The 26719-nt window shown below is 55.6% G+C and overlaps 2 protein-coding genes across 7 annotated transcripts; one reads left to right on the forward strand and one right to left on the reverse strand.

Annotated features, from left to right (window-relative positions):
- Window positions 1-2780: 2780 nt before the first annotated feature.
- Window positions 2781-24063, forward strand: ANKRD52 (ankyrin repeat domain 52). 2 transcript variants are annotated; one of them, XM_059184976.1, is made up of 29 exons: window positions 2781-2929; window positions 3251-3334; window positions 3806-3884; window positions 4085-4155; window positions 5430-5630; window positions 6174-6261; window positions 6403-6545; window positions 6844-7056; window positions 7323-7401; window positions 7708-7822; window positions 8016-8098; window positions 8205-8322; window positions 8528-8596; window positions 8778-8918; window positions 8995-9075; window positions 10476-10587; window positions 10787-10858; window positions 11149-11350; window positions 11617-11704; window positions 11781-11898; window positions 12498-12717; window positions 12922-13009; window positions 13117-13200; window positions 13312-13457; window positions 13678-13760; window positions 13970-14052; window positions 14236-14327; window positions 14779-14933; window positions 23576-24063. In XM_059184976.1, the coding sequence occupies exons 1-29, from the start codon at window positions 2903-2905 to the stop codon at window positions 23696-23698; spliced, it is 3258 nt and encodes a 1085-aa protein (XP_059040959.1). In that variant the 5' UTR covers window positions 2781-2902; the 3' UTR covers window positions 23699-24063. The 2 variants fall into 2 exon arrangements, with proteins under 2 accessions (XP_059040959.1, XP_059040960.1); XM_059184977.1 differs by lacking the exon at window positions 23576-24063 and having other exon boundaries at window positions 2782-2929; window positions 14779-18417.
- Window positions 20409-26681, reverse strand: SLC39A5 (solute carrier family 39 member 5). 5 transcript variants are annotated; one of them, XM_059184980.1, is made up of 13 exons: window positions 26568-26651; window positions 26385-26454; window positions 25802-25870; window positions 25159-25513; window positions 24062-24245; window positions 22880-23042; window positions 22533-22702; window positions 22191-22331; window positions 21723-21819; window positions 21477-21647; window positions 21274-21354; window positions 20947-21137; window positions 20409-20665 (listed from the first exon to the last, which is right to left on the reverse strand). In XM_059184980.1, the coding sequence occupies exons 4-13, from the start codon at window positions 25440-25442 to the stop codon at window positions 20522-20524; spliced, it is 1626 nt and encodes a 541-aa protein (XP_059040963.1). In that variant the 5' UTR covers window positions 25443-25513; window positions 25802-25870; window positions 26385-26454; window positions 26568-26651; the 3' UTR covers window positions 20409-20521. The 5 variants fall into 5 exon arrangements, with proteins under 5 accessions (XP_059040963.1, XP_059040966.1, XP_059040961.1 ...); XM_059184983.1 differs by lacking the exon at window positions 26385-26454 and having other exon boundaries at window positions 21037-21137; window positions 26568-26681; XM_059184978.1 differs by lacking the exon at window positions 26385-26454 and having other exon boundaries at window positions 26568-26680.
- Window positions 26682-26719: the final 38 nt, after the last annotated feature.

Here is a 26719-nt window from a genome sequence, read left to right on the forward strand (position 1 = left end):
AGTTCCACAAAAATAGACACTATTACTTCTAAGTTTCTACTTCCAAGCCAGTTAGTATAGTGCTGTACTGTGCATTCTATAATGGTTGAGTCCTCAGTCAGTATTTGTTAAAAGAATGAAAATTGAGGGGCGCCTGGGTGGCTCAGTGGGTTAAGCCACTGCCTCCGGCTCGGGTTGTGATCTCAGGGTCCTGGGATTGAGTCCGCATCCGGCTCTCTGCTCAGCAGGGAGCCTGCTTCCTTCTCTCTCTCTCTCTGCCTGCCTCTCAGTGTACTTGTAATTTCTCTCTGTCAAATAAATAAATAAAATCTTTAAAAAAAAAAAAAGGAATGAAAATTGAGGCTTAAAAATAGGCAGATATCTGCCTAGAGTTACCCAAATGTGAATTCAGTAGTTGAATCATAGGACTGTCTTCATAGAAGGGCTTTGCAACTACTCCCAGCCTAAATACCACTCCCACGACCCCACCCCTATGCCTCTCCCTGAACCTTGGAAGTATCTGTGTTACCTACATTACATCCCTTTTTCCCCCTACTGAGAAATCCTCTTTCTGTGCTCTGAATAATATTAAAAATAACTCCTTAGCTCTTCCTTCTTCTTACAGCTGCCCAAAGTACCAGGCTGGTAACCTCACTTGTTCACCTCTATTCCCACACCAGAACCAGGCACGTGACCTCAGCTCAACCCCTGACTCCAATTCCTCAGGTTACCAGGAGCTATTTCAGGCAATGAAGGCCATGTAGTCCACTCCTCCCCATCCTCTGGGTCATATCCTAGCTCAGCCCTTCCTGGAAGGTCCAGTAGTCAAGTCAACATGTCCTAACACCCATATCCATCTGATCCCCAGCTTCCTTTAGTTTCTACTTCTTCAGCCTCATCTTTCTCCTCCTCATCAAATGTTAAGTGTCTGTTCCTGCTCTGTTAAAGCTACAAAGAATAATGTATACGCTTGCCTTTGGAGAGCTCAAAATCCTTTTTTCATAGAAAACAAAACAAAAAAACCCAAAGTAATGCATAGTCCCGTGTTGGAAGACTGCCTAAGGAGTTTAAAATCCATTCTGAAATGTTGGACACTTGTATGTCAAACATGTAAGGTGAGGGGCGCCCAGGTGGCTCAGTCATTGAGTGTCTGTCTTCAGCTCAGGTCGTGATTTCAGAGTCCTGGGATCCAGCCCTGCATCGGGCTCCCTGCTCGGCAGGCAGCCTGCTTCTTCCTCTCCCACTCCCCCCACTTGTGTTCCTTCTCTCACTGGGTCTCTCTCTGTCAAATAAATAAATAAAATCTTTAAAAAAAACATTAAGGTGAAATGAGTCACAAAGGTAGGCAGTTTAAACCTGACCGCTACAGGGTGCCTGGGTGGCTCAGTCTGTTGGACATCTGCCTTCAGGCCGGGTCGTGGTTCTACAGTCCTGGGATTGAGCCCGGCATTGGGCTCCCTGCTTAGTGGAGAGCCTGCCTCTCTCTCTTCCTCTGCTGCTTCCCAGGCTTGTGTGTGCTCCCTCCCTTCCAAGTAAATAAAATCTTTGAAAAAATAAATAAACCTGACAGCTACAGTGTAAACTAAATATTTAAGGGTTAAGGATGTAACAAAAGGAAAAGAACCCGTTAACCAGGAAAGACTCCTGGGAAAAGGTTCAGTTTTGAGTAATATTGTAAATTTTATTTTCAATATGGTAAAAGTTCAAAAATTATTAAAGATATGTAGTGATGGGTATTTTCCCCTCTCATTCCTCATTCCCTGTTCCCTAGTTTCTCTCTCCAGGAAAAATCACAGATATCAGTGTCTTGTGTATCTTTCTGGTGGGAATCAAGACACCAAAGGCAACTAAGGGCATACATTGTTAGAGAGCAAAGAAGAGCTTTTATTATATCTGTACCTTGATAGGGGGCCAACTTGCTATACTTCTTCCTAAATGTGTTCCCTCTTAGAACACACATAGTGAGTTGCTGAGCTCTAAGGACCCTGGATCACCTTTTATAAACTCCAGCAATTTTTCAATATCCAGTTTTCTTCCCTCTTCCTTTTCTGGGCTGGGATGACCTCCATCTAGATCTTGCCTGATTGGCTGCTCTCTGGCCTCGCCAATGGAGGAGGGAAAGCACCCCACCCTTTTCTGGGGAGAAGCCATTGAGCCTCTTAAAGTGTAGCCACCCTACCACCTTAACCTGGCCATGAAGTAATTAGTAATTCGGGAAGTGCCCCTTGTGTCGGCCTTGGAGGCCTTCTTCAGCTGCCAGCTGTCCCAGCCTCTCTGTGGGGATTTTCTGCAGCTGGAGAATCCTTTTTGGGATTTCTCTCTGCAGTTTGAGCACTTTCGCTATTTCCTGTCTACCCAACTCATGTCACCGCCAGTGGAGATACACGCCTTCCTTCTCTCCGGGGCTATTGTCATATACAACCCCCGGGTCTCCACGCCCCTGTTTCCCCAAGTGTGTGGCGGATTTGGGGGTATGTAATCGCAGACGGGAGGAATTAGCTCCGGCGGAGGCATTGTGGTGGGCTGGGTGGTGGGAGGCCCCGCAGGGCCAAGGCCCGCGTTGTCGCTTGGGTCTTGTGAGAAACTCGCCGAGCCTCCAGACTGGAGCAGAGAGCACGGCGCAGCCGGCTTGGGGAGCCGGGGAACCAGCGCGCGAGGTGGGGGGCGCCGGGGTCGTTCCGGGCGCCAGGACAGGGCGGAGGGCGCCAGGCCTGGGGCCGCCAGCGCGGCTAGAGCCCCGCGGCCCGGCCCAGGACGGCCGCCAGGGAGCGCTGCGGGCTCCCGCTCGCCCGCCCCCCGGTAGGCGGGGCCGCGCTCTCCCCGCAGCCGCCGCCGCAGCCGCCGCCTGGGCCGCCCCGTGTCCCCGGTGGAGCCGCCGCCGCCGCCGCCGGGAGCTCGATGCGGACGGAGCCCGGGCCGGGCCATGGGGATCCTCAGCATCACGGACCAGGTCAGCCCTTCTGTTCTTGCCCGCTTCCTCCTTCCAGGGTCCGGCGCCGCCGCCACGCGAGCCCGGGGATGTGCGGCCTAGGCTGGGCCCGAGCCCGGGGCTCCCGCTGCTCCCGCCCCGCCCCACGCCGTGCTCCCCTCAACCGAGCCGGTGTCCTTGGGGGCCTGGCGACCGGCCAACATGCCGCGGGAGTGTCCTCTGCAGCCAGGACCCCAGAGCGGAGCCCCTCCAGCAACGCCCCTCATCAAGCCAGGTGTCCCCCGCCCCCCACCGCTGGTTCCGTTCCGGCCCGCTTTCTCTGAACGCCGGTTCTTCCTGCAGCCGCCCCTGGTCCAGGCCATCTTTAGCCGAGATGTGGAGGAAGTGCGTTCCCTCCTCTCGCAGAAGGAGAACATCAATGTACTGGTGAGTTGGGATCAGGGAGGATGGGGAGCCAGTAATCTGGGCCCTGGTGTTCTGGACCCCTCCCAACCTGTGGGGCGGCTCCGTGGCTCCTTGGCTCGGAAGAGGCCACAGCTCTTTCTACCCAGGGATGGGCGCCTGCTCTACATTTGGAGATGGAGAGCAGGTCAGGCTTGAAGCATAGAACAGTGGAGCTGAGGATGCCCAGAAACGGTGTTCTTTTCTGAACCATCAGTATCTGCAGCGCCCCCACCCCTCCTGGAAGAAGGAGCCTGCCTTACAGCCCCTTGGCCCTGACCCCCTGACTCCCTGACTCCACCCTCCCTAGGTGCTTGTTTTGACCTAGGATAGGGATTTAGGAGCCTGCAGAACCTAGGGGAAGAGGTGGGGAAAGGCCTGGAGCTCTAAGACTTGGGTTGGGGTCCTTGATAGTTCACCCTCCAGCACAGCTGCTGCTCTTTTCTGCCTTCCCAGGACCAAGAGAGGCGGACCCCATTGCATGCTGCTGCCTATGTAGGCGATGTCCCCATCCTCCAGTTGCTACTGATGTCAGGTGAAAGTGGGGAGCTGGAAGGTGTGGCACCTAGGGAGGGGACCTGAGGGAAGAGCTTCCCCCCGCCCATCCAATAATTGTTCCCTGGTACTTGTTCTGGGAGAGGCTTCATCTCTATCCATATTCCTTAGCCTGATTACTGGCTTCCTTCCCTACTTGCTGTCCACTTCCCACCCAAAGAGGAAATTATATCTCCACAGGTGCTAATGTCAATGCTAAGGACACACTGTGGCTGACCCCTCTTCATCGTGCTGCTGCTTCCCGAAATGAGGTATTGGCCTCCTCTGCCCTTTCACCCTTTCAGAGAGGATGAGTTGGTTAAAGGTAGAAGTTAAGGATCAGAGAGCCTCAGCTGTCTGCTTACAAGCTGGTCTATCCCTAGGTCAGGAGACTAGACCTTGGCCCCTCCTTCTTACCCCTAGAACTGGCTGCTAAGGGGGGCTGAGTGTTGCCAGCTGATGTGACGTCAGGGGAGAGCTTAACACTGGGCTGGCAGACTGCAGGGGGCCCTGCTGCCAGGCCTGAGTGACTCATCCTTCCCTGGGGGGCCACCTTGGAGTCTGATACCCCTCTGGGCACTGAGATTTCTTACCTTGTGATGGAGGGATTGAGGGTGGTGATCTGTTGCATCCCTGCCTCTCAAGCAGCATGAAAGTTGACAGCACAGAGGTCAAACGTGCCTCATCAATTGGGTCCAGCAACCCTGAAGAGAACAGGTGGGGTGTGGGGGAGGAGGTAAGGAGACCTCTCCCTTGATTCTATGGTCAGTTCCCTGGCTCCAACTACCAGGGGAGAGACTAAGACCAAAGGGAATGGGGGACCAATGGGAATGTGGTGGGTTGTGATTAAGAGGGACCCTTTAGCCTAAGTTTTAGAGAGGAACCAGCATCTGTTTGCTTACTGAAGTAACGGAAATTATTTTTGTGCCTGTGGAAGGACTGAAGGAGGGCATTTGGGGCAACATAGCAGGAGTGTGTATTTTTTCCTAGTGAAAAGTATGAGGGATTGGGATTCTCTGTATATGTGGATTTGCTTGGTCGTAGCTATATGTGTGGGTGAAGATTTTCAGGGTCTGCGTTAGGGAGTGATACCAGGTGGCTTGAGGAAGAGGAGGGGACTTCAGCAAGGTAGGGAAGATTTTAAACTCTCAGAAGATGGAGGGCGCCTGGCTGGCTCAGTGGGTTAAAGCCTCTGCCTTCAGCTCAGGTCATGATCCCAGGGTCCTGGGATCGAGCCCCGCATCTGGCTGTCTGCTCAGCGGGGAGCCTCTTCCTCCCCTCTTTCTCTCTGCCTGCCTCTCTGCCTACTTGTGATCTCTGTCAAATAAATAAATAAAATCTTAAAAAAAAAAAAATCCAGAAGATGGGAAGTAGAGGTTGAGAGGCTACGTATGTTGGAAAAATGAGAAGAGACTCTGTGCTGGGGGATGGGGATTATGGGGGGATTCCATGGGGCCACATGTGCCATGCTGATCTGTTCTTCCCTCCATTTGTTTTACCTTCTACTTCCCCTCTCTCTTCTCTCCTATCCCCTGCTCCTTTACAGAAGGTGCTGGGACTGCTGCTGGCACATTCAGCAGATGTGAATGCCCGGGACAAGCTGTGGCAAACACCACTGCATGTGGCTGCTGCCAACCGGGCCACGAAGTGTGCTGAGGCTCTGGCACCCCTGTTGAGTAGCCTCAACGTGGCCGACAGGAGTGGGCGCAGTGCCCTGCACCATGCAGTGCATAGTGGGCATCTGGAGGTAGGGACTGCTCCAATCCATACCCAGCTGAGCCCCGTCCCATTCTGTCCTGACCCTTCCCTTCCCTTCCCACCCCACTTACCTTCCTCTGCTTCTGGGCCATCAGGTCTGGGGAACAGCAGCCTGGATAGACACTTGGGCTTGAGCATCAAATGAATGGTTGGGTTAGATTGAAATTCTTGACTTGGACTTAAGTCCAAGGTAAACTCTCTGAAGTTGGATGGAAAATGTTTATATGCATGCCTCTTTCTGAAAAGTGAGTGTCCCTGTTTTTCAAAATGTTTTAGAAATTTTTCAAAAGAATTTAAGAACCGGCAGATCATAGGAAGACACTCCCTCAAATTTCCCTCAAATTTCCAAATATGTATGGGATCTCCTTCTTAGTATCTGCTTCCTCTGTTCCCTTTAGTTCTCCAGATTGTTCTGTTCAAGAACAAAGACATTTGGCTGCCTCAGCCTTTTCAGGAACTGAGGCTTCTGCCCTTAGGTACATTGAAAGCATGAACCTGGCTCTGAGCAGGTGTCTTTCATATCCTCATACAGACGGTGAACCTGCTCCTGAACAAGGGAGCCAGCCTGAATGTCTGTGACAAAAAGGAGCGGCAGCCTCTGCACTGGGCAGCTTTTCTGGGTGAGAAAGGGTTCATGGAAAGAGGAGGAATTTGACATTTAGGGTTGCTAAGGCAGGGATGGGGATTGCAGCCTTTGGAGAGAGGCACTTGGGGTCTTAGTTCACCCTCCACACCCTTGAGAGCCTCCTCTTTCTTTCTAGGGCATTTGGAGGTCCTAAAACTGCTGGTGGCACGGGGAGCAGACCTCGGCTGCAAGGACCGCAAGGGCTATGGGCTGCTCCACACAGCAGCGGCCAGTGGCCAGATTGAAGTGGTGAAGTACCTGCTCCGGATGGGGGCTGAGGTCAGGGTGCTGAGCCCAGGAGGCTGGGTGCTAAGGACAGGGAGTTGGGCGTCGGAGTCTGTGTGTAGAGACGTAAGGTGCTGGGATTGTTGGAGTGGTTGGGGGAGGTCAGCAGGATACAGTGAAACACAGTGAATAGCGCTTGCTGTAAGGAATAGGCTCGGTCTATTGAGTCAGGATCCTGAGGTATCTTGGGAGGTTGTTGGAATTCTGGGGTTCTCTAGGCTATCTGTGTTGGCTTCCATTTTATTTAAACTGATACTTCCCTGTGCCCTTATCTGCACCCCTGGAAATCCAGATCGACGAGCCCAACGCTTTTGGAAACACAGCTTTGCACATCGCCTGCTACCTGGGCCAGGATGCTGTGGCCATTGAGCTGGTGAATGCAGGAGCCAATGTCAACCAGCCGAATGACAAGGGCTTCACGCCACTGCACGTGGCTGCAGTCTCTACCAATGGCGCTCTCTGCTTGGAGCTGTTGGTCAATAATGGGGCTGATGTCAACTACCAGGTGCCTGAAGGGATGACGCCATAGCCTAGCTCTGGGAGTGCTGGGAGAGGAATCTGGCTCTGGGGGTCCTGACCATATCTTCCCCTGTGGATAACTCTGGGGAATCGTCACTTGCCTCCTAGGTTGATCAGACCTTGCCAGGAGAGTATGGGCTGAGCAGATGTCCACAAGACTAGTCCATCCTCAGAGATGTGTCCTTTTGAAAGGGGAATGGGGCCTTCTCAGTGCCTTGTGCTGAAAACAAAAAAATTGCCATATTTTCACAGAGCAAGGAAGGGAAAAGTCCTCTGCACATGGCTGCCATCCATGGTCGTTTCACCCGCTCCCAGATCCTCATCCAGAATGGTATGAACTTGGGGGACTTTGTGCTCTCTTCTCCCACTTCCCCAGAGAACTCATCCCTAGAAACCCCTTTGTTTCCTCATTCCACCTCCCACACCCCCTTCCAGCCAGGATGAGCACCTGGAGTTCTGAGCAAGGCATCTGTGGAAATGGCCCTGGTCTGCCTGTCCTTAAGGCTTACAAACAAACTAACACCTGTGGAAGGCTTGGCCTGGGACACGGCATGAACCAAGCACTCACATGGTAGCTTGGTGGTGTGAGTGGCCTGGAGCCTAAGGTCAGCCTGAGTTTGTGTGCTTCCCCTCTCAGGCAGCGAGATTGATTGTGCCGACAAATTTGGGAACACGCCACTGCACGTGGCTGCTCGCTATGGACACGAGCTGCTCATCAGCACCCTCATGACCAATGGCGCGGATACCGCCCGGTGAGTTGGGGTCCTTTGGATCTGTACAGGCTTCTCATGTCAAACGTGGAGGCACAAAGAAGCTTGCCAGCTGCCAAAAGGAAGCTTGCTGAACCCCACCATCTCCTGAGCTAGTGGGAGGGGGCCTACAGAAAGGAGGTCTATAACCAGTCTCTCCTGGACCTAAGGACCGAGTCCCTCAATTTCTCCCCAGGCGCGGCATTCACGACATGTTCCCTCTGCACTTAGCTGTTCTCTTTGGATTCTCTGACTGTTGTCGTAAGCTTCTTTCCTCAGGTATGTGCTGACTGGTTGGGGGGTTGGGCAGGTGTGTAGGTGGGTGCAGGCCTCTCCCTCTGGTCAGGGCCCTCAGATGGGATCCGTGGCTGTTCCGGCCCTGCAGGTCAGCTGTATAGCATTGTATCTTCACTCAGCAATGAGCACGTGCTTTCAGCTGGGTTTGACATCAATACGCCTGACAACCTTGGCCGCACCTGTCTTCATGCTGCTGCTTCTGGAGGGTGAGTTCTCTTCTGTCTCCCAGGCACTGAGATCTGGGCAAGAGTGTGGGCCCTTCTCTCTGCCCAGATGTCTCCCCTGTCACAGTGCGAGCAGTCAACAGCAGAAAGAACCGTCTGCGGCGCTATCCTTTTTCAGCCTCTCCCTGTGCCTGTGGCTTCTCTCTGAGCCTCTCGCTCTCTTAACCCTCATCCTCTTTCCTTTTAGGAACGTTGAATGTCTTAATTTGCTGTTGAGCAGTGGAGCTGACTTGAGGAGGAGAGACAAATTTGGAAGGTGTGTTGATACGCAGCAGTAGATGTGAGGAATGTCAGCTAAGAGAGACAGACGACAGAGGGAGTGGTAGGGGCTTGGAGACTAAGTGGGGAGAGTACTACAGAGCAGCTGCACGCTGCAACTCTGGTTGCCTTTGGGTCTGCCCTCGGCTCTTCACCCACCCTCCTTGCCTTCTCCACAGGACCCCACTGCACTACGCAGCCGCCAACGGCAGCTACCAGTGTGCAGTCACGCTGGTGACGGCTGGTGCGGGCGTCAATGAGGCCGACTGTAAAGGCTGCTCTCCGCTCCACTATGCCGCTGCCTCTGACACCTACCGGAGGTGAGAGTCCCACTTTGGCCTTCTCAGCTCCACTCACCTCCTTGAGCCTCCCCTGACTTCACTATCTGTACCCCAGAGCGGAACCTCACTCATCTTCCAGCCACGATGCTGAAGAGGACGAGCCACTGAAGGAGTCCCGCAGGAAGGAGGCCTTCTTGTGAGTAGTTGAGCAGAGCCCCTGGATGTGCTGTCCCAGTGGCCTTGGCTATGGCCCAGCCACATTCCCAACCACTCTGGATCCCACTCTCACTTCCGCTGCTGGCAGCTGGGCCACCTGCAGTACATTGGGTGCACTCTGAACCCAGTCCTAGACTAAGTATTGTGGGTACAAACCAAAGTAGGAGACCTAGTTCCTTCTCTCAGGGAATGGTTGGTCTTCTTGAGAGAATCAGATGAGCTAAACACACCAAATCACTTATCTATTCTGGAAGAATTGAGGATTTACTTATTAGATACTAAGTACTGTGATAGGTACAAGGATAAAAGATGAATTACTCTTGGGGTGCCTGGGTGGTTCAGTCAGTTAAGCATCTGACTTGATTTTGGCTCAGGTCAGGATCTCAAGGTTATGAGATCGAGCCCCACGTCGGACTCCGAGCTGGGCTTAGAGCCTGCTTGAGAATCTCTCTCTCCCTCTCCCACTGCTCCTTCCTGCATCTTACTCTCCAAAACAAACAAACAAACAAACAAACAAATAAAAAATCCTCAAATTTCTACCCTTTGAAAACGAATAAGCTGTTGGGAAATAAAAATGAAAGGGCATTTACACATTCTAATGTTAGATATTAACAGTAGGGAGAATAGTGCAGCGCATGTGGAAACTCTAGACTATCTTTATAGTCTTTCTGTAAATCTATGAGTGTTCTGAAATGAAAGGGTTGTTTTTCTTTAAAGAAGGATACTCCAATCCAAGAAACTCAACTGTGCGACTTTTGGCAACTTAACTTCTCCGTGCCTCAATTTCCTTAACTATGATAGGAATAAGAATAAGACCATGAGAGCGTGATGCAGACTAAGCGATTTCATACACTTGAAGTGCTTAGAACAGTGCTTGACATGTAGAAAGTGCTGATTATTATTATTGCTGCTAGTACTTCTAAGCTGATCCTCTGAGAAGGGGCCAAGGGAGTACAGAGGAAGAGGCACCTCAGTGGGAAGGTTGGGGAAGGCCTCACAAAGGGGAGGAGGCTAGGAGTAAGCTTGGGATAAGTAGGACTTCTTCAGAGATGTTGGAAGGAGAAGGCATTCCAGACAGGAGGTCAGCGTGTGTGGAGGTGGGTGGGAAGTGTTGGTAACTAATAACTATGCTCTAGGTTCTCCAGGAGAGCGTTCCAGGGATAAAGGAAGGCATCAAAGCCAGAGTAGGGCTGATGTGAAAGAGGTGGTGGGTCTGGAGCCAGGGTCGAATGGGCAGGAGTTGGCCTCCATGGAGCAGAGGACTGGTGTTGGGCAGCTTGGCCTGGAGGGGCTCCCTTCCCCCTCTCCTCTGCACTTTGCACAACTGGGCCCTCCCCTGCTGGGCCTGTCCCTGCCTCACAGTGTGCCCCTGTCCCCCAGCTGTCTGGAGTTCTTACTGGATAACGGTGCAGACCCCTCCCTGCGGGACAGGCAGGGCTACACAGCTGTGCACTATGCAGCCGCCTACGGCAACAGACAGAACCTCGAACTGGTATGTGCGGGATCTGGCGAGGAGTAGAGGAGAGGGGCAGGGCACACCGTCATCTTTGTGTTTGTGGATTCTGAAACTGAGGGGTGGTTGATTCAGATGTGGTCTCTAGCGCCAGGGGCTTCGGGGGTCACTGTGGGGGTGGAGGGATAACATCTTAGAAATTCCAGAACCTCTGCCCCTACTTTCCTGTCCATTGCAGCTCTTAGAAATGTCCTTTAACTGCCTGGAGGATGTGGAGAGCACCATTCCAGTCAGCCCTTTGCACTTAGCTGTGAGTCTGCAGTCCTTTCCCCCTGCTTTCTTTGACCCTCCCTGCCCCAGACCCACACACAGGCATGAGCACTTGGGAATCTGTCCTAGCTTCTGCCTTCTTGTGGGGATGTGGCAAACAGGCAGTGGTCTGGGGAGGGCTGGGCATGGTACAAGTCGAGAGTCTGAGGGGCCTGAGCTCGTGGCAGGGACTGCTGCCTGGAGTTTCCCCATGGGGCTCAAGAGCAGAGTGGGGACAGTGTCCCAAGCTGTATCCATCGGTTACCTGGACCCCCCCACTGCCCCACCCAGGCCTACAACGGTCACTGTGAAGCCCTGAAGACACTGGCCGAGACGCTGGTGAATCTGGATGTAAGGGACCACAAGGGCCGGACCGCGCTTTTCCTGGCCACCGAGCGGGGCTCCACCGAGTGTGTGGAGGTACTTACGGCCCACGGCGCCTCCGCACTTGTCAGGGAGCGCAGACGCAAGTGGACGCCCCTGCACGCTGCTGGTGAGGACGCCATTCAGGCGCTTCCCTCCCCTTGCTGGAGGGCATGGAGATGGGTCCCAGACCCTTCCTGAACAGGCCTAGGGTTGGGAGTGGAGCAGGGCGAGGAGAATGGAAACTTCAAGTTCTGATTCGTGGCTTCCTGTTCCCCTAAGACTTCGGCCTGCTTCTCCAGGTCTTCCCTTAATCTCCACCCTTGAGTCCTTTCTGCTCGACCTGGCTGCCTCCTTCCCCTTGACTGTGCCTTGACCCAGACCCTTTTCTCCTAGCTGCCTCTGGCCACACTGACTCCCTGCACTTGCTGATCGACAGTGGGGAACGAGCTGACATCACAGATGTCATGGATGCCTATGGACAGTGAGTGTGGGCCAGGGGCAGGGAGCAGCTTTTCATGTCCCTGCGGGCCCTCACCTTTCTCCTGCCCCCTCTGTAGAACCCCACTGATGCTGGCCATCATGAATGGCCATGTGGATTGTGTCCATCTGCTGCTAGAGAAAGGATCCACAGCTGATGCTGCTGACCTCCGGGGCCGCACCGCCCTCCACCGTGGGGTGAGTGACCTCCTGGGTGGGGCTGCTCACTGACAGTCCTGGACTTGGGAACACAGGACCCATCAGCAGTAGGACAGCAGACTGTCTAGCAGGTGGGCCAGTATTTTGTGTCCAGAGTCTTAACTGGGCCTTACTGTGTTTGCTCCAGGAGGAGTACCTGACATTCGTAGCAGGTCTCCCCGATTCCCTTGTTTTGTTATCTCATACAGCCACATGCTCACTACCCAGTCCATGCCTCAGGAACCCCAGCCCTGGTGCTGGGCCCCTGGCTAATGATGCCACCATCTCAGGCCTTCTCCACCATCAGTTGGCCTAAAGCTGTCTCCTCCTCAACTCAGGGGATGCTTCGATCCCTTCATCTTCCAACACTGCCATTTGTCCCCTATTCCAGAGTGCCAGAATTAACTCTTGCCATTCTGCTTGTCTGTTGGCATAGAGAGGAGGGAGGCAGGAGATGCTGACACCTAACATTTAGAGTTGGCGCAAAGACAACGATGGGCACCCTGGAAGTGGTTCTCATTTCGGGGCGAGCTCTGGCGACTGGCTGTGAGGCAGGGAATGGCCCTGTGCCCTCCCTCACACCGTTATGTCGCCCACAGGCAGTGACCGGCTGTGAGGACTGCCTGGCCGCCCTGCTGGACCACGACGCGTTTGTGCTGTGCCGAGACTTCAAGGGCCGCACCCCCATTCACCTGGCCTCAGCCTGCGGCCACACCGCCGTGCTACGGACACTGCTGCAGGCTGCCCTTTCCACAGACCCCCTGGATGCTGGCGTGGATTACAGTGGATACTCGCCCATGCACTGGGCCTCCTACACTGGTGCGGGCTTGCGGTCTTGGCGGGTGCGGGAGTCGGGGTGCAGGATGGGGGAGGGCAGAACAGAACAGAGACTGAGGCCCTGTGGAGTTGAGGGAGGGACCCAGCTTAAGCTGCATCCGGAAGTGGGATGTCCCAAGATGGCACCGGACAGAGGTGGTCTTCGTCCCTCTCCACCCTCCACTGCTCTTCCTTTCTCCTGCTCAGGACATGAAGATTGTCTGGAGTTGTTACTTGAACACAGCCCGTTTTCATACCTGGAGGGAAACCCCTTCACTCCTTTGCACTGTGCAGTGTAAGTCCTTTCCTGCACCTCCACCCTGCTCGGGCGTCTGGGACTGGGGCTTAGGACAAGCATTCCATTTTCCTTGTCCTTCCTACTGACCCTTCCTCCTCCCCTAGAATTAATAACCAGGACAGCACCACAGAGATGCTGCTGGGAGCTCTGGGTGCCAAGATTGTGAACAGCCGAGATGCCAAAGGACGGTGAGTGGTGGAAGGCTTAGAGAAAAGGCTCGATTGCCTCTGGCCTCTTTCTGCTCAAGCGAACGAGCCTTCCCTTTCCTCTCTGCCCTGACACCCCCTACTCCCCCGCAGGACCCCTCTTCACGCCGCTGCCTTCGCGGACAACATATCTGGGCTCCGGATGCTCCTGCAGCATCAAGCCGAGGTGAACGCCACTGACCACACCGGCCGCACCGCGCTCATGACGGCGGCCGAGAACGGCCAGACCGCTGCTGTGGGTGTGTAGGGGCTGTGTGTGGGAGGGGGAGCTCTCCTTGTGTTTCTGCAAGATGGGGCAGCCCTGCCTGTGGCATGCCTCAGGAAGCAGGAGGCATGTCTCTGGGTAGTTCATTCTCTGCAGATGGCATGCAGAGTGGATGCAGATGGGAGGACTAGGAGCCGGGAGGGCTCCTGCTCTGGAGAAAAGGCGTCAGTCCTCTGCCCTCTTTTCTCTTGCAGAATTTCTGCTGTATCGAGGGAAGGCAGACCTTACTGTGCTGGATGAGAACAAGAACACTGCCCTCCACTTGGCTTGTAGCAAGGTATGGCCTGGATCAGGGATGGCGAGGGCTATGTAAGGGGCAGGGCTTGACGAGGGGCCGGGGGGGCAGTGGGAGGGTCTGCCCACCTCGGGGGCAGACTGGAACGGCCATCAGGATTGTCCAGCCTGCATAGCTCTTTGTCCTCCCACTACCCAACTCCTGCTCTGCAGCCTGCCTGCTTCCCTTCCATCTCTGTTCCTCTCCCTCAGGGCCATGAGAAATGTGCCCTCATGATCCTGGCAGAAACCCAAGACCTTGGCCTTATCAATGCTACCAACAGTGCGCTGCAGATGTGAGTGCCCGGGGAAGGGGGCTCCTGTCTGGGGGAGGCAGGTGGGTGAAGAAAGAGCCACCCGCCATCCAGGGGCTCTCTGGAACTCCCGGTATTTGTTCAGCACTCAGGGTACTCCGGCTGGATGAGGAAGAGCAGCATGGTACCCTACTGATTTCTTGCTCCTTTTTCCTTTCTTCCAAGGCCACTCCACATTGCTGCCCGGAATGGTCTTGCTTCTGTGGTGCAGGCCCTGCTGAGTCGTGGGGCCACAGTGCTGGCTGTGGATGAAGAAGGTGAGTGGGGTCCCGAGCCCCCCGCCTCTCCTGGGTTTGGGGTCAGGGACACTCTTCAGGAGGTGACTTCTTAACCTTAACCTATAAACTGGGGTGTCTTTTTTCTCCCAGGGGAACTCTTCAGAGCAGGGACACAATACCAATATGCTAGAGTCTCTGAGGGCAGTCTGACAAAACTAGGCAGACCCAGCACTGTCCTCAGGAAGACCTCCCACACACCTCAGCCTCCCAGCCTTGTGTCCCCTGTGCTCTGCCCTTTACCCCCCACCTTGACAGTCTGCCTGTCAGCTCCCTGGGCCCTCATTGGCCTTGAATTCTGATGGTTCTGGGTGCTTGCCTGCCTTGGCTCCCCTCCACAGATGAGAGCAGGGGAGCTCAGGGCCTGGGGGAAGATGGGTGGGGCTCTGGGGCTGCAGGACCCAGGCCTCAGTTCTCCCCCTCTGCCCTGCAGGTCACACCCCAGCGCTGGCCTGCGCCCCCAACAAAGATGTGGCAGACTGCCTGGCCTTGATCCTCTCCACCATGAAGCCTTTCCCACCCAAGGACGCCGTCAGTCCTTTCAGCTTCAGCCTGCTCAAGAACTGCGGCATCGCAGCAGCCAAGACGGTGGGTGGCTGCGGCGCCCTGCCCCACGGGGCTTCCTGCCCCTACAGCCAGGAGCGGCACGGCGCCATTGGCTTAGACGGCTGCTACTCGGAGTAGCCCCCCTTCGGTGTCCCTCCCCCTGCCGGTGGCTTGATATCTTATTCTATTTATTTAGAAAAAGTCTATACATTTAGGGCACTTTAAAGGAGAACACGACTGGGTGGGGGGGACAGAGCGGGGGGAAGAAGCACTGGGGAGCAGCTGCTCACCCCTTTGCCACACCATCCTGGCCTGGCAGGGGTCTGGGACCGACAGGGAGCACCCCAGGCCCTTGGCACCCCCAGGGCAACCCCTTCTGCCAAGTGTCCCCAAATGATTGCTAAATGCCTGGCTACCCTCTCTTTTACCCCATCTCTCGGTTTCCCCTTTCTGCTGCCAACTCCCCCTTCCCTTCCCTCTGTCTCCCCTCTCTGGGTCCCCCTGCCCCTACTGCCAGGCAGATCCTTCCTCCTCTTCCATACCCATCACTGCCTCCCTGCTCGGCTGGCCCCTCCACCCCCGCAGCAGTGAGAAGCCTTAATTTCTGGTACTGTGTGAGCACTCTGGGGGTGTCCCCCCCCCCCTTCAGGGGCAGCTAGTGGATGAGGGGGGAGGGTATTTAGCACTGGGGCCTGGAGCTTTTCCCCATTTCTGTACCCTGTCACCCCTAAAGTTCAAATGCAAAACACTTGAAGCAGCAACTACTGTACCTGGGCCCCAATCCTGCACTCTCCCCTGGCTCCTCATATGCAAATCAAGGGCTGGCTCTGCCCCCACAGCCTGCTCCTCCCTGACTCCCTGCCTCGCTGGCCTGGCCCCCTAACCACGCACTTTAACCTTGCTTCTTTCTTTTCACTTCTTTTGGGAGGGCAGAGCCTGTGGCCATTCCCGCCCTGGCTCCCCCTCCCTTAACTTTGAGGCTTGTCATGAATTTTTAAGTAAGCATTTTATCCTTTAGGGAAAGAAACAAATTAATTTCCTGCCCATTTCAAAACCACAGCCCTAGTATGTCCTGTGTGTTTCAGGCATGTGTTTGCATGTGTGGGGAGGGAAGGACCGTGTTCTTCCTCCTGTGCCCCCCAAACCTCATAGTTCCTCTGTGCCCGCACCTTCCGTTATGTCCAAGAGTACCCACCGCCCCCAGTCACTCCTGATCTGAAGCCAAAGATGGTGGGAGGGGCAGGGCAGACTAGGGATCGTGGACGACTCGGGACCGGCTTCCCCTCCAGTGTGAGGATGAAGCTCTGATCTAGGGAGCGATAAATACCCGCTGAGGCTTGGTCCCTGCCCTCCTGGCCTTGGGGAGAGATGGGATTGAGCGAGGGGCCGCACTGAGAAGATTCCCAAAAGTCGCACCCCAAAAGCCAAACTGGGCCGGAGTGAGGAGGGGGCAGTTTTCTCTCTAAATGTAGCATTGAATTTGGCCCTGGTCCCTTCCAACGCCCTGTCCATCCATCTCCCAGCTAAGCCTCCTGGACAGTTGGACCCACTCCCACAGCCCAGTGTTCCCTTCCTCACACTCAATACCTCAGCCAGGGGCCAAGACACAGAACTTGAATAGAGGTCATGCCCCCTCCACTCCCACAGTGCACCCTTGCCCAGTTTGGCTGCCATCAGTATTGTCCCCTGAGAACTGGACAGGCTTCGTTTACATAGTACAGGGTTCCCCCCACCCCCCGCCCCACCGCCCCCCGGGGGATCCCTCAGTTTCCTTCCCCCACCCACGCTTGCTTTGTTCACAACCTCACCCACTTTTCAGTCGTGTCCCCTGAAAGTCTTGCTGCCCTCGCCAAGGGGGTCCTGAGGGGAGAGGGGGGCATCCCAGGGACCCCTCCCTCCCTAACAGATACCCTTAACCATACCTCATGCTGGTTCCCTGAAGCCTGGGGTGTTTGTCCAAGTCCTTATTCTTTTTGTCATGGTCTCTATTCCCTCTCTCTGTGTCTTGCATCCCCCAAACCTCAGTTCCTAAACCATTTCAAAGCTTCCAAATGACCATTATTGGTGAGAAGGATTGTGCAGCTTTTAGTTTTTAATTTTGTTTTCAAAGCCAAAGGGCCTTGCGACGCCCCTCTTGCCCACCTCCCTTTCACACCCTGCCCTCCCCAATACGACAATCAATGTGACCTCTCTTAAGGGCTGCAGCCCCCCACCCCCAACCCTGCTGGTTCTGCAAAGCTTGCCCCTAACTTCAACTCTCTCTCCTCAAATCTTCCCATTCCACCCCCTCCCTCTCATTTTGGTGCTGGGAATTAGGTGACGGGGGGTAGGGGGGCAGGGAGTGGGCAGAGAGATGGGTCCTCCAGAGAAGACTCTCGGGGTATCAGTGGGGAATCAGTCGTGTTCTCCTTTATCAATGTTTGGCGATGACAGGAAGAATCTGAGTATTTATCAGGAGCCCCATTGTTTTGCTAGATGAGATTTCTGGCTGCTTCCTCTTCCCCCGCTGCCCCTTCAGCACACCGTCAGCAGTGCTCGGGCAGGTCGTGGGGAGTCCCCTGCCCCTCCTCGTGCGGCTGTGAGGAGGCAGATGTGGAGGACGAGCAGCCCCCTCTCCTTATGCCAAAGGAAATCCCACACCCTACCCCGGGCTCCCCAGCCCCTAGTGTTTTTTGAAGTGTTTTGACCATTCTCATGGCCACTGCATATTTATTTTAATGTTAAGATTTTTTTTTAAACCTCTTTGACTTAAACGGGTGTGGAGAAGTAAAGCAGGCAGAATGCCCCCCAATCTTAAGGGGGTAGGGTGGGGAGGAAACACCTCCTTCCCTTCGCCCTCCCTCTTCCCTCCCCCTCTCCCCACCGCAGCTCTAAAGCACTTGCTTCAAGTAATAAGCACTTTTGAGAAAAGGCCTATTTTAAGTGAGGACCCTGGGAACAGCCCCAGGTCCCAGCAAAGGAGACAGAGCGAGGGCTACATAGGAGACAGGGAAACAGGCTTGTGAATCAGAGGGCGAGTTGAAAAGAGCCAGTTTTTAGTTTCTGATTTTTGGGGAGATGTTTCTGATTGGGCGGTGGCTTTGGTAGGGTTGTGTACTATCCTTCAGAAAAACAAATGGCACAAACTGTGGGTCCCAGGATGGGCCAACAGACCCGGGTCACTGCCACTGTCCAACTGAGACTGACGGGCCACCTCCCCCGCCGTGGCCCCCTGAGCCATAGGACTGCTGAAAACCACTGAATGTACAGCCCAGGTTGGGGTGGGGAGCAGCCCCTGGGGGAGGGGGCTTCTCCTTCTGTTTGGTGCTGTGGGGGGTGGGAGAGATGAGATGAGGGACTGCCACCCCACTTAGACATGTGTTTCTTGGGGTGGAGGGGCTGAGGAGGGCTTACCTCCCTCTCCAACCCCAGCATGGCCCCTCTTCCTTCCTCATCCCTATCCGTTTTGACTGTAAGTCCAGCTCACCTTTGCCTTCAATATGTAACCAAAGGAAAACTCAATACTGTTTCCACCGCTGTCTGCCCACCCGAGCACCTTCTTACTCCCCGAACCTAGAAGGGGAGGAGAGGCTGGGGGCGGGGTGGGGGGCGTGGGGCCAGAGTGAATGGTTCTGCAGCTGTACCCCCGGAAGCCTCCGCTGGGGTCTTGGAAGGGGCCCCGCGAGTTGAGGGCAGGGCCTGGCTGGTGGGCCTGGGAGCAGGCCTGCTCTATTCTGTGCACAGGAGTGTTTCTTGGTCTGAATGACTCCAGTGACTGCGCTCCAGCAGGGAGGCCCCTTCCTCCTTCCCTCTCCGCCATTCCTCCCCCTCTCCCCACACCCTGTGTTCATCCCCACCTCCCTTCCCACCGCAAAGGAAAATAGCCTTACAGACCCTAGCCCAGAAGCCCTCCTCCTGGGGCAAACCAGTATAGGGGCCCCATCCCGCCTAGTTTGAACCCTACCTTTTAAGAAGGAGGGATAAGGAGCAAAGCAGCCCCTTCCCCTCTAATTGTGGTGGCTCCAGCCCTCCGTGACCTTGACCCAGGTCGGGCAAGGGTGGAGGCAAGGAATCTTTGAGGACCAAGCCCAGTGGTCTGGGAAGAGGGAGGTGGAGAGGGAAGGGCCTGACTTGGGGACTCCCTCCTCCCGACCCAACCCTAGAGAAGCGACCAAATCCCAGAGATGGGAGGAAGCTGGGGTGGGGAGGGTCTGTTCTATGAATTACTTGAAGGTACTGACTCCGAGGCTGCTGTTGCCCACTTAGGTGTGAGGGGGACACTGTCACTGCATTTGGGAAGGCAGAGGGTGGCGGGTGACGAGAGCATCTGCCCTTGGCCCTCGCTCGCTCCTGCTAGGCCCTTTCCCTGGGGAGCCTGGCTTTGCCCCCCAGGGAAGACGGGGAGAGCCTTCCCCTCCCATCTCCATCCCTCACTCTGGGCACCCTCTCCAATTGCACTAAAGTAGCTGTTGTGCCAGTCTTATCCCCACACCAGGGTGGGGGTCTCTGCTTCCAGTCCTTTCTCCCCCGACTGCCTCCGCTCCTGTCCCGGACAATCTCCTTGTTCCCCTGTATTCCTGGATAGCTCAGCTTTGTATGTGTGTGTTTCGGGGGGTGGGGGTGGGTTCCGGCTGGAGTGGGTTTGGTAGGGGTTTGGGAAGGGCTAGGGACAAGATGGAGGACAGAGTCTCCTACCCCCTTCCTCAGCTCCAAGCCACAGAAGCCTGGGAGGGAGGGTGCCTACTCTCGCTGCCACGTGTCTTGCAGATGTGCCAAAATGGGGGTGGGGGGGAGGGGAGGGGAGGGGAGGGTGCCTGGCAGAGCGGCCCCCAGGGTGGCTCTCTCAAAGCAATACAGTTCCTCCGGCCTGGGGGACGGCAAGACAGGGGAGAGGGTTGGGTTGGGGACCTGGGGGTTCCCTGTGTACAGCTGTGTATATTCAGGGGTGTTCTCTGTCTGGTACCCGCTGTGGGCGTCTCTGTGTGTGTGAACCCCCCTCCCCTGTGCCCTGCATGACCTGTGATGCTGCAGACACCACCATCCTGTGTGCAGGGGTGTGTTGGGGGCACCGAGGGGCATGTTCCATGTCCTGTCACCCCTCCACCCCGTGACCCATGTACTCGGTTGTAGGAAGTAAAGAGAACTGAGCACAATTCACTGGATTCTAGTTGAATCTTTCTCTAAGCAATTTTCCCGTTCCCGCCCTTGTACCCTGTCCCAGATCCGCCTGTGGTGCTAGTGTTGGGGTCGGGGGTGTTTAATGCTGGTGGGCAGCAATAAAGGGCAGGTCTGCCCAGATGCCTGTATCCCCAGGGTGCTGAGGGCAGCAGGAAAAAGTGGGGACCTTGCAGTGCATTTGCCCCACCCCTCCCCTCCCCCCTGGGCTAAAGCACAATGCTCTCCCTGCAGATGGACGCACCCTGTCCCCTCCAGGCCCTGCTCCTGTCCTCTTGCCCCGCCCCCACCTGCTTTGAGCCCTCCTCCCACCACATCTTGGTTTTCTATGCTGTTTTGGTGCAAGTACAACTGTCGTAGTCATGGCTTTGGGATGGGTTCTGTTTATTAAAATCCTGTTGCTCCTACTGGCCCTGTGTCCCGCCTCCATTCCTGTGGTTGGGGGGAAGGAAGGGCAACCTTTCCGCTGGTCCCCATCAGCCATCAGAGACCGGGGGCCGCAGCTCCTCCTCCAGCAGGGCTATGGTGACCATGAGGCCGCCCCCCAGCAGCAGCCCCATACCCTGCAGTAGCACATGGAGCATAGGGAGGGGCTCAGGAGGTCGAAGCAGGGCTGGTAGCTGAAAGAAAGGAAGGACATCAGGATCCTGGCCTGGTCTCTACCCTCCACCCCGAAGCAGGAGAGGGAGGTGTCGGAAAGTACCGGCAGTCCCTCCAAACTCCTCCAGGCCCTTGTTTCTCAGGCTCCACCGGACCTGGGGTCCAGCACCCTTTCAGGTGGCTGAGGCCAGGGGGATAGGGGACGGTGGAGGTGGAGGGACTAGGGACCGGCACCCCCCTCCCTGCCAAACCCACCTCCCTGCTGCCCTTGCTTTTCTCTGCACCGCCCCACACCTCTCACCATGTCCACAAGGGCCACATAGAGGAAGACCCCAGCAGTGACCCCAAACACCCAGGGAGTGAGGGGGACAGGGCCCAAACTGAGCCCCACCCCCAGGGCTGCACCCCCTAGTCCCAGAGCTCCAGACACCAGGCTCAGCAGCAGCAGCCGCCGGAAGGACAGGCCTGCCTGGAGCAGCATTGCGAAGTCACCTGTGGGGACAGGGGTGGTGTGGGAATAAGCCAGGGCTGCCTCTCAGCCTCGTCACCTGCCAGGCTCCCAGCTTCCCCCTCTCGGAGGCCTCTCCTTTCTGGAGTCCACCCCACTCCACTTCACTGCCATTCCTACCCAGTTCATGGGGGAGCTCGTGGCAGAAGACGGCCAGGGTGGTGCTGAGGCCACTGGAGAAGCCATCGGAGAAGGCAGCACCTGGGATTGGCAGGGTTGGAGGTCATCAGTCTGGGGAACAGCACAGCCACCGGGCCTCCTCTCCCCTAGTTCCTGGGTGCCCTCTCCTGGGCTCTGCCTCCCTCCTTCCCCTCCCCTCGCACCTATGGCCAGCCCATCAGTGAGGTTGTGCAGACCGTCTCCCAGGAGGACCATCCACGTGATGTGGGCACCACCGCCACCCTGGTGCCCATGACTGTGGCCTTGGTGCCCAGCGGGGGCTGGGGCCGGTAGGGGCTGGCTGGCTTGCTCACCGTGGCCCTGAGCTTCTGGCTCTGCAGGAAGGACAAGGGCAGTGCGGGTGGCTGCAGGTGAGAGCGGGGAGCCTGCTCTTCATTTTCTCTGCTTACCTGGAGCTGCCTGTAGGGACTGAAGGGCCATCCCACTGCCATCCTCCAGGTCCAGGGTCGGTACTCTGAGATCCTTTCTTTTTTGCCTGCAGCATCTCTGAAATGGGAGGGTATCCCTCCTGGTGGGGGAGGCAGCAGAGCCAGGGGCTAAGGAGAGGCCGGGCTGCTCACTGGGAAAAGGATACCTGGGCTCACCTCTAGCACTTGCGGGTGTTTTTTTGGCCTCTCCACTCTCTTTCAGGGTTGGCACCTCCCTGTTTCTTGTTGACTTTAACTTGGGAGAGGAGGGGCCCTTTGGCCAGAAATCCTGGGTTTGTGCTGAGGGGCCCCAACCCACCCCATTAGCTGTCAGGTCCTGCACCCTCAGGCAAATGTCAAGAGCTCCAGGAGCACCCTCGGCGCCTCACCTGGCTGGTGTTGGCCAGAATTCTGGGTTTGGTGGAAGGAGAAGAAAAGAGTATCACTCACTGGCCTGAGCCCTCGACGCCGCAAAAGCCCTAGCATGTTTTCCAGCACAAAGAGCAGGAGGAGACCTCCAAGTACTGACAGTCCCGGTGCCAGGTCCTCCTCTGGTCGTCCGCTAGGTCCAGCATGCTGCCCCCCTTGTGCCTGCCAGAGAGGGGGGTCAGGGCAGACCCCAGAAGCCCGTGCACCTACAACATCTCCCTCGTGTGAGGGAGGCTGCAAGCCTTCATTCATTTTCTATCAGAAGGCAGGTGTAGGCTGCAGCCTGGGGCTGGGGAGTGGAGCGTGGGAGCTGACAGGAAGGGGAAGGGAAGCCCTTGGGTACCTGAAGGGGGCTTCACGTACATGTGGCAGCAGGTGGAGCAGCGCGTCCCCACAAAGTGTGCCCACGGCCAGGGCCCCCAGGAAGCCTAGCAGGGGCCGCAACAGACACGGTCCCAGGAGCCGCAGCAGGAGCAGGGAGAGGGGGGCGGGGAGGCTGAGCAACAGGATTGCCAGGGCACTATGAACCAGAGCTAGGGAGAATCAGGGACTGAAGTTAGGTTAGGGGTAGAGGGAGGGCCTCAGAAGCAAGGTGGGGCAGGGATACCCTGCAAGGGGAGGCAGCACCCCCAGTGAACCCCCTTGCTTGGCTAAGGGGCCACTCTGTGCCAGGATTCAAGGAGCCCTGCCACCCACTCTCACTCACTGACCAGACAGAAGATCCCCTGGGGGAGTTGGGGTTGGGGCCTGGACGCAGACACGACTGTCGATCTGATAAAGCAGAGCTGGACACAGCAGAGCAAACTGATGAGGGGTCAGAGGAGCAGCGGGGCTCAGGCCAAAATTGACCAGCAGCTGGGAGCCATTCAGACACTAGGGGAGTTGAGTTGGAGGTCACACACTGGGGCACCGCTGAGAACGGTAACTCAGATCTTTAATGTCTGTCCTTCCATTGCATGGACTCCTGGGTCTCTCCAGGGTCCCCTTTGCTCACCCCAGCAGGTGCATCAGGGAGTAGGGATAGTTCTGTATGATCAGTATGTGTTAACTATTAGTGAATATCCAGTCCAGTGCAAATGTTCAATTCAGTACAGATTGGGTGCTAATAAATAATGCCACCATCTCCCTCCCTCCCAAGCCCCTGATGACTTCGTTGATTTGGTGATGGAGTTGGTTGGATGGCTAGAGCCCTCTGTTGCAGAATCTTAGGAGGGCAAGAACTTGAAATGCCATCCAACCTTCCTTGCAACAGCCCTGTCACATGTTCATCCAGCCTTGGCTTGAATGCCCCCTATGATAGGGTGCTCATCCTCACCAGGCCCGCTTCAGAGTTAGCTTTCGCTGCCCTCTGGTGTGTGTAAAACAAGCTCACTTTCTGACTGAAGACAGCCTTCCTCTCCCTGCAGGTTTCCTCTCCAGAGAGCCAGCCCCAAATTCTACCCTGGTCTGTTTCTCTGGATTCTCTGCTTTGCCCAGTGTGGTCCCTAAGCCAGGTCTGGGAGATTTTGGTGTGGGCTCATGTGTGCTGAGCCCAGAGGAACCGCATTTCACTATTGGAATAACATACCCTAAGAGCACACCTGGATTGGTTTGTTTTTTTAATTAACTGTCTTAAATTACTCTTAAGGGGCACCTGGGTGGCTCAGTCTGTTAAGTGTCTGCCTTTGGCTCAGGTTATGATCCTAGGGTCCTGGGGATCAAGCCCTGCGTAGGGTTCCTTGCTCACCGGTGAGTCTGCTTCTGTCTCCCCCTGCCCCTGCTCTCTCTCTGTCTCTTGTGCATGCACTCTCTCTAATAAATAAATAAAATCTTTTTAAAAATAATTCTTTAAACCTTTTAGGCCATCTAAAGCCCATGGTCCTTACCCTGTACCTAGAGATCACCAGACTTACATCCTCATTCAGATGGTCAGCCAGTGAATGGTCCAACAACAGAAGCCTGTGAAAGAGGTCCAGGCCCGAGGGTGCTGGCCCACGGGGGGATGCTGGGACCTTTGGCTTCTCTGGGTCACCCCATCCCGAGGGACCCAGAGGCAGCCCTGCCCAGACATCCACACTCAGCTCAGGGTCCTGTGATCTGGAATGGATGAGATAGCAAGTCAGACTAGCGCATGTTCTTTAAGAAACTGCCCTTCAGGGGTGCCTGGGTGGTGTAGTTTGTTAAGCGTTGGACTCTTGGTTTCAGCTCAGGTCATGATCTCAGTGTCATGAAATCGAGCCCTGAAATCAAGCCCTTAGTCGGGCTCTGAGCTCAGCGTGGAGTCTACTTAGGACTCTCTCTGCCCCTTCCCCCTGTTTTCTCTCAAATAAATAAATAAATAAATAAATAAATCTTTAGAAAAGAAGAAAGAGGGGTGCCTGGGTGGCTCAATGGGTTAAGCCTCTGCCTTTGGCTCAGGTCATGATCTCAAGGTCCTGGGATCGAGCCCCGCATCAGGCTCTCTGCTCAGCAGGGAGCTTGTTTTCCCCTCTCTCTCTGTTTGCCTCTCTGCCCATTTGTGATCTGTCTCTCTCTCTGTCAAATAAATAAATAAAATCTTAAAAAAAATTTTTTTTAAAGGAAGAAAGACACTCCCCCTTGAGGATCATAGGGTGCTTAAGGGGAAAAGGAGGGTACAGCCACTAGCTGGAGTTCCTGGGACCCAGAAGCCGTGGAATGTCAGTTCTAGGAGGATCTGGGAATTGTTGATTTATAGGAGGCCCCCACCTCACATCTAAAATGCTACAGATTGGGAACCAAGTCAGCCTGGAGACATTGAACACTGGAACTAAGAGCAAGGAGTTGAAGGACCCAGGATTTGGAAGAGGGGAGAATTAAAAGGCAATAGAGGCAAAGGGGACCATGAAAGAATACAGGGAGTCAGATTTTGAGAAATTTCTAATTCCAGGAATCTGATTTTAGGAAGCCAGAGCTAGGCAACTGGAGACTGATGCAAGCCCTGGGAAGAGCGGGGGATGTGGCATTTTGGGGTGGGGGAAGGGGTTAGTACCTGTGCGTGGAATTGTCTCCAGCTGGAGGTGCAGCCCGACCAGCTGGAGGCCCATGGTGTCCCAACCGAAGGGCCTGAACTCGGCCTAGCCCCAGGCTGTGGAGAAGCCGTGCTAGGCCCCCCGCGGTCAGTGTCCCGTTCTCTCCATACAGGCCGAACAGCTGGGCCAGGTAATGGTTCTGCTCCTGCTCAGCAGGGCCCAGGTTGGGGGCTGAGCCCCCTACCCAGCCCAAGGTCATCCACATACACAGGCCAGCCACCAGATAACTCCTTGGGGGCCCCATTATTGGGGAGAATGGGCTAGAGGCTCTGCTTCGGGCTTCTATTCCCCTTGGAACATCCTGAGGACTGTGACCTGGAAGAATGAGGAAAGGCCTGGGCTTCTGCTCTGCTGTCCAGCTCAGGCCTGGGGATTCCTCACTTCCTGCCTAGAACCTAGCTGCAGCCCCCATTCTAGCCTCCTTTCTCCCTCTCCATTGCCTCCTTCTGGAGCAGCCTCTTATTTGCCAATTCCCAGAACACCTTCCTTGACCCAGAGCGCCTGCTTCACCTGATCCAGAGCTGATGGCCCATCCTGTCCCCAAAACCCCACCCTTCAATCCTGCCCCACCTCTCCATCTCCCCTCAAACCACAGGGCCTCACCCTTTATAGCAGTGTGAGAGCCGTCACCTCTGGTCCTGGGCAGGCCTTACTGTGGACGTTAAGATGTTCCTGAGGCGGGAAGGGGAGCGGGCCTCAGCCTCCAGGCGGTCAGGTGGAATCCAGGCCACGTCAGATGGAAGGCTGGGATGGACAACCCCTCTCCCGACTCCTAGCCCACCTGCCTTGGGGCGGGGTCTGGGAGGGGAGGAGCCAGTGTGGGAAGGCTCACGTCAGAGAGGAGTTAATGGTTCACTGGTCTCTGGGGTGGGGTCAAAGGTCAGTCTTAGCTGGGCCCCCAAGTAGGGAGGGGCCACCCTCTGCCCCTGGAAAAGCCACGTGGCTAAGAAAAACCCGAGTCTGGCATTTTCTTCTAAATAATTCACCCCACTAACCCCCTTGGTACCATTTCAGCTTTTCCCCCTACATATCCTCTCACCACACCCCACCTTACATCTGGTACTGGGAGTCCTTCATTTCCAACCCCATTCCCCACATTCCCTGGGAAAGTGGGATCCGGGTGTTCCTCGGCTGCTAAGGGGGTAAAGAGGCAGATAACCCCAGGGGTGTGGAGAAGAAAGCATACTTAGCAACTCCTTGTCCCAGCAGAATAAGAGCCAGAGCTCTGGGAATCAGTGATCAAGAAGGGGGACGCTCTGGTGGAAAGAGGGAAGAAATAACTGGGCTCCCCTCAGATGTCTGACCTGGCTTAAGATCAGGGGAGCAGTCTGATTAGGGCAATTGCCTAGGGGGTTGAGGTTGGTGTTACCTGACAGCAGGACTGGAAGGACGCCCAGAAGAAGGGGGACACAGCCTTCTTGGTTCCAGCTGTGGGGGGGGTAAGCAGGCAGGCGGGCAAGGGTCACCTGCAGGGGGGGGGGGCAGGGGAGGGAACTACCTTAAAGGGGCAGGCCCGCTTTG

Source organism: Mustela lutreola, chromosome 8, assembly GCF_030435805.1.
Source record: "Mustela lutreola isolate mMusLut2 chromosome 8, mMusLut2.pri, whole genome shotgun sequence".
Taxonomy (NCBI): domain Eukaryota; kingdom Metazoa; phylum Chordata; class Mammalia; order Carnivora; family Mustelidae; genus Mustela; species Mustela lutreola.